Source organism: Camelus bactrianus, chromosome 6, assembly GCF_048773025.1.
Source record: "Camelus bactrianus isolate YW-2024 breed Bactrian camel chromosome 6, ASM4877302v1, whole genome shotgun sequence".
In the NCBI taxonomy this organism is placed as follows: Eukaryota; Metazoa; Chordata; class Mammalia; order Artiodactyla; family Camelidae; genus Camelus; species Camelus bactrianus.
This window is the reverse complement of record NC_133544.1, coordinates 19631767-19638269: the sequence shown is the minus strand read 5'-3', so window position 1 is coordinate 19638269 and position 6503 is coordinate 19631767. Positions and strand designations below refer to the sequence as shown.

Genomic DNA, 6503 nt, shown 5'->3' with positions numbered 1-6503 from the left:
CTCTCAGCCTTAGTAAACAAATCTTTCACAGCCTCTCCTTAAATCAGATTATATTCTTTTGCTATGTTCAACCATTTAAAAATTTTTTTCAGCTCCATCAACCGTTTTAAATTATGCAAATTATAAAATTAACAACTATGACTTCTGAGTGCTTACTATGTACCAAGCACCATTCTAAGAACTTTACATGTATTACCTCACTTAATCCTCAAAACTGTATTGTTGTCATTTTACAGATGGAGAAATTAAAGCCAAAAAGATCATCAGTGTAGGAGCTCGAGTTAAACTGCAAAAATACAAGATTTGCTGGTAAAGAGTAAAATCTTTATTTTGATTGTTTTAATGGTTAAAATTTGCATGTTTCCTAGACAGCCTCAAATAGGATAAAAGTAATTACAAAAAAGGTAAGCTTTCTGATAATTAATTCAAATTAACTATAAAATTAAAATAATTATTATCTTTTATAATAACATAAAATATGTAATACAAACTTCAATAAGCTGATTCTATTATGCAATTATTTACAAATTCTAAGAGCAAAAGATTAGCTAAACAGAAATTAAAAAAGAAGTATATTCTCAAATAATTTGTAAGTAATCTATTCTTTGGAATAGAAATACTCATTTAATACAGTAAGTTAATTATACTGATTTTTAGTTACACCTTCTTGGTGTGAATTCAGTACAATTTAAATTTCTGTGTGCCTGGAAAATACAACCACCATTTTAAAAAACTATTAAGAATTTGTAACAGTTTAATATTCATATGGATATCTCACCCTCCTTAGGTATAGAATTTAATGGTATTTTTTTTGATAAATGTAACTTATTACAATGTAAAAGTATTTTCCTTTCCAAACTATAGTTTTACTTTGTTATATATATGACAATGTTACACACCAGTAAACAAAGCAAGCAACATTACTTTTTTTAAATAACATCTTTAATTAAAGTTTTTGCAAAGGTAAAATATTAAACTTAAAATAGGTCTTAGTACATCAAAATACTAAGTTCTCTAATTGTATTCCAAGATGGTCTTTAAAACATAATATCTCATATATCACAGAAGAGCAACCTTGATCTGCAATTGTACAGAATGAATTATACAAACATAATAAATATATTTACGCCCTTACACATAACAGTATGTACAACAGCAGTTGACAATAGTAGCTCAGAACAGCAAAAAGGATCAGCCCCTCCCCCCAAATTGTAGCCCTGACGCATACTGGATTGGTTTAAGGAAACTTGACTGAAATAGTAGTTACTAACTCAAGGTAGTTTCCTCCCTTAAAAGAGAAGAAAAAAATTTTTTCTTGTTCCTCAAAATAAACAAAAATATGAAGTCTGGCGTATTCTTCCTTAAACCATAAAAAATGACAAAAGATAGACTAAGGCAGGCTTAAAAAGGGAATATAAACCTCGGAATAATTTCCATAGCATAATAGATTAAAATGCAAAACTATTTAACATAAACCCCATGAGGAAATATATGAAGCAACTTTTTAAACCAATGAATTCAAAATCTGAAATAGCTGATTCAGACAGATAGGTGGGAGATAGACATATGAATTAAAATGAAAATGTACAAAGATGGATCAATAAAATATTACATTGCACAAAAGCTCAAAAAAGTTCAAGATGAAATAATCTGAAAATATAGGAATTTTCTCAACTGGAAGAAAAAGCTAATTTATAAAGGGAACTCCCAAGAGGAAATTATGTCTGTTTTCCTGTACAAGGTGTATCTACCTTCTGAAAAAAATGGTGATATTATTGCTATAAGATAATCAAAAATTACTCTTAGAAGGAGACAACCCTTTTCATTTCTCCATAAAAGCCAGAAAAAATAAGAAAACCAAATCCTTGATTTTCACTATAGTAAAAGAAAATCTTTATACAAAAGCTATTATATTTTTATGTTCTTGCTGTCTAAAACCAGAATCTTGTTAGAATACGCTTTTCAAGAACACATTTTAGTCACTATATATATCGTTCAAATCTTGATGTATTCCAAGAAGAGTAACATCAAGTTGGCTTTGATTTTGAGACGCAACAATATATATGTGATATTATGATGGCATTTAATTAACACAAAGAAATGTGAACATTTAAAAAAATATAAAAGCTCAACATATAAAGATCCCCCTCATATAACAGACATTTTACTCTAAAAACTAATTGCACATTAAAGAGTTGTTTTAGCCAAATGTGGCGCTCCAGAGAAATAAATGTGCTCTCAGGCATTCAAATGGTCTGATTATCCAAATGACCACCAAAAAAACTACATACACTGAAAGGCACACATTTCCACACTTTATCTAGTACTTTTGTGTAAATTTTCCTTAGCATTGTTGATTGTTAATTTTTTTTTAAATAAAAGGTGCCATCATCATCTGTGCAAATCTAAACAAATCCTCTTCGTTTCTGAAACCTTAACTTACTTCATAATACCAAGTCTGAACTATTTTCCCGCTTTGTATAAACATGTTATCTTCATTTTAAAGTTCTGAAAGTGGAAATCCTTGCCTTTTCAAAGGAATGACATTTTTATGGAAACTAATGAAATGATTTGTTAAACAAAATGTTAAAAGCATGATTAAGAATTCAAGTACAATAAAAGCAAGTGGCATTCTTACTGCAAGCCACTATAATAAAACTAAAACATGCTATTTGAATAGAAAGGAACACGATGCAGTAATATATAAGAGCACAATTTGGTATGCAGTGCTGTTTGGACCAGCTTTCAGAATTTTCACAAGTAAAAGAAAAGCATTTGCCAAGTATGCCATAATTAATAAGCAATACACAGGTGCAAGTACAAATGGTTATTTCCCTAGTGAGTCACTCTCAAAGCATTGGTTGTTCATGTTGGAATATAACATTATAAAAAAAAAAAAAGCCAGTATACAATTCTATTATGGAAACAAATGTTTATCTATATAAAGGGCCCAAAACATGAGCTGAGTATCATATAGTAATCCAAAGTTCAGTAGCATAAGAACTACTAGACAGCCTAAGGGTTTCCATCAACGCTGCAGCACTGCTACTTTTATAGGTAGTTCAGGTCATTGACTTCTTCACTGGGTAAATATAAACCTACTAGCAACTATACTGAAGGACAACTGAGTAACAGGGCTTCTGTGATTTCATCACCTTCTCTCTCTTCTCCCAGTCTCAATAAAAACAAAAAAACCTGTGTGCTTTGACAGTAGTGGGGTTAACAAATAAACCTCCAAAAAACCAAATTAATATAGTAAAAATAAAAACCGTATTTACCAGTTATGGCATGTAAATAAAACCTAACCACTAGCATGCTAGAAACCACCATTTACACCAAAGTTCAGAACATAAGTTAAAGGAACCTAGTTGGTACATGGGATGGGAAGTAGGAAAAAAATTTTTTGATTAGCCTTCTTGAGAAGTTTAAAGCTTTGTGTGAAAAAAAGAAAAAAACAATATAAAACAGCTCACAGTTTTTCTTTGCAATGTACTTTAAAGTGTTTCTATGTTACTTCTGGAAACACACAGAGGCAAATAAAAGGAAGACAAAAATGGAAGACTTAAAAAAAAATCAATATGCAAGTAACTTAAACATATGTGAATTGTGTCAAGATAAACCATGAAAAGAATTAGTTTTAAGAACACAAAGGTGAAAAAATGTGTTCCTACAGTTATCCCAGGTAGCCTGTTCACACTGAACACAACCACATTGTTCTTTAGAGCCCATTACAGAATACAGAGCAATGCTCTCTTAATACACATATTAAATTTCTACTTTTTTAAATATACAAGTCAAATTTCTATGCTTTCTTCCCGGTGTGCAAACTGGAGCCCATGTCTATATTATCAACGGCCTGGAAGGGCCACCAAATGAAAGAGAGGTCAATATGTACTTAGTAGGCCCACCCTACTAACCCCAAAATTTCCCCCCAGATTACAAAGTTGTATTTTAAAAAATTTGTTTGATCAGAATAATAGTTTTTAAACTCTTTACTAGTAAACACAAGAAACTTTTATAATTACTAAATTGTTTAATAAAAATCCAAGTCCTCACCACCTGCCCAATGCTTCAATCAATGCACAGAATGTGAACTGAGTGTTTAACTTAGACTATACACATATATAAGCATACGCTTTAGCCCGATAGGAAAAAAAATCTGTATCTATGTATATGTATATCATTTCAGCTGGATGATACCTTTGCGCAATAAAACCGTATTCCTGAGGAGCCACTTTTGGGTTTCTTTTTAAGGTCTGGGACTAGAAGAAACAAATACAGTTTTTCTGTAAGGAAACTGAAACTGTCATTTCAATTCTGCTCAACTCAGATGAGACCCAATTCTTTACACTACAGTTATTAAGTGTGAGAATCTAATGAAAATAAATATCCAATTCTTGGGTTAAGTTCTGTCTCCAAACTGTGATCACTGATTACTTCCTAAACTCTTAAACAGATGTTTCATAAGGCAGGGAAGGAAGAGATATATTACCGAGGGAGAATAGCAAGTAAAAATATTTAAGACCTATTATGAGAGTTCTCTATTGTTTCCTTATACAAGTGAGTTAAAATTCAACCTCATAATCTTTACCCTTTTGTAAAAAGCTCACACGCAATTTTTACCAAATGTAACCACATACAATAAGCAGTTTCAGTTCAATCTATCAAAAGGGAAATTTCTTCAGTTCATTCCAACCAGTATCTTCTGATTGAACCAAGCTGGAGGAAGGAATATAGACAAAGCTTTACATGCTAATTACCGATGGCAGGTACTTGTATTTAAAATCGACAATTATGGTTTTCCTACACAAAATCCCAACCCCCCACCCCAACGACCCCAGGTGCTACAGTTCCATGGCTTGCCAGTTAGAAGTAGTGTCTATGTTGTCAAGGTCTCTTTGTTCCAGTAGCTCTGCTTCTACTGTACTTTTCTGACATGCAGAAGTTAAGTTTTGGTTGGTGTATGTCCGAAGTTTCAAACTGTCCACTTTAAATTTTTTTTAAGTTTCTTTTGTTTTATTTATAAAAGAAAAGAGCCAACTCTTCACCATTCTGCATCTCCAATGGCTTTGGAAAAAATATAATCTCTTCCATTAAGATTCATAATGCCATCCTTGAGATGAAATTTCCATTTGTTTTTACTTCTGTGTATCTAAACAAACAAACAAAAGATGTTTGAGATAAAATCAAGACATGGGAAACAAACAAAAAGCCCTTCACACACCAAAAACCTTTGCCTTACATTTGCAAATTTGCTTCATTTTTTTAAATTGAGATAACTGACACACAACATTAGTTTTGGGTATACAACTCGTTATTTGTGTGTATTATGAAATGATCCCCACAATAAGCCTAGTTGATAGTTAACATCCATCACCATACACAGCTACAAATTTTCTTCCAGTGATGAGGACTTTAAAGATCTTCTCTTAGCAACTTTCAAATATACAGTATTATTAGCCATAGATACCATACTATAAATTATTTCCTCATAACTTATTTTATAACTGTATCTTTTGATCACCTCCACCCATTTCACCTACCTCCCAACCCTTGCCTCTGGCAATCATCAATCTGTTCTCTGTACTGTGAGTACACTTTTTTTTTGTTTTAGAGTCCACATATATAAGTGAGATCACATGGTATTGGTCTTTCTCTGACTTATTTCACTTAGCATAATGCACTCAGAATCCATCCATGTTGTTGCAAATGGCAAGATTTCCTTTTCTATGGCTGAATGAGATTCACATATCTCACATTTTCTTTATCTATCCATTGACGGACTTAAGATTGCTTCTGTACCTTGGCTATTATAAACAATGCTGCAACAACCATGGGGGTGCACATCTTTTCAAGTTAGCTTTTTCATTTCTTTTGGATAAAAAAATACCCTGAAGTAGAAATGCTGAATCATATGGTAGTTCTATTTTTAATGAACCTCTATATTGTGCACCAATTTACATTCAACCAACACTGCAAAAGGGTTCCCTTTTCTCTACATCCTCACCAACATTGTTAATTCTTGCTTTTTTAATAGACATTTCTAACAGGTGTGAGGTGGTATCTCGTTATGGTTTTGATTTGCATTTCCCTGATGTTTAGCGACGTTGAGTGCCTTTTCATGTACATGTTGGCCATTGGGATATCTTCTTTGGGAAAACATATATTCAGATCTTCTGGCCATTTTAAAATCATATTCGTTTTTGTTTGTTTTGCTATTGAATTGTATGAGTTCCTTATATACTTTGGAAATCAACTCCTTATCAGATATATGATTTGAAGTATTTTCTCCCATTCTGTAGGCTGCCTTTTCATTTTGTTGATGGCTTTCTTTGCAGAAGTTTTTTTAATTTAATGTAGACCCACTTGTTTATTTTTGCATTTGTTGCCTTTGCTTTTGGTGTCAAATCCAGAAAAGCATCACCAATGTAAAGGAGCTTATCACTTATGTTTTCTTCTGGGAGTTTTATGATTTCAGTTCTTACTTAAAGTCTTTCATCCAT

At 32.0% G+C, this 6503-nt stretch overlaps 1 protein-coding gene across 1 annotated transcript in view; it reads right to left on the bottom strand.

Moving 5' to 3' along the window:
- Nucleotides 1-920: 920 nt before the first annotated feature.
- Nucleotides 921-6503, bottom strand: part of GTF2A1 (general transcription factor IIA subunit 1) — a 40389-nt gene continuing 34806 nt past the window's right edge. Inside the window, exon 9 of the mRNA XM_074365178.1 lies at nucleotides 921-5152. Coding sequence (XP_074221279.1) covers nucleotides 5045-5152 — 108 coding nt within the window. The 3' untranslated portion in view covers nucleotides 921-5044. The remainder of the gene's footprint in view (nucleotides 5153-6503) is intronic.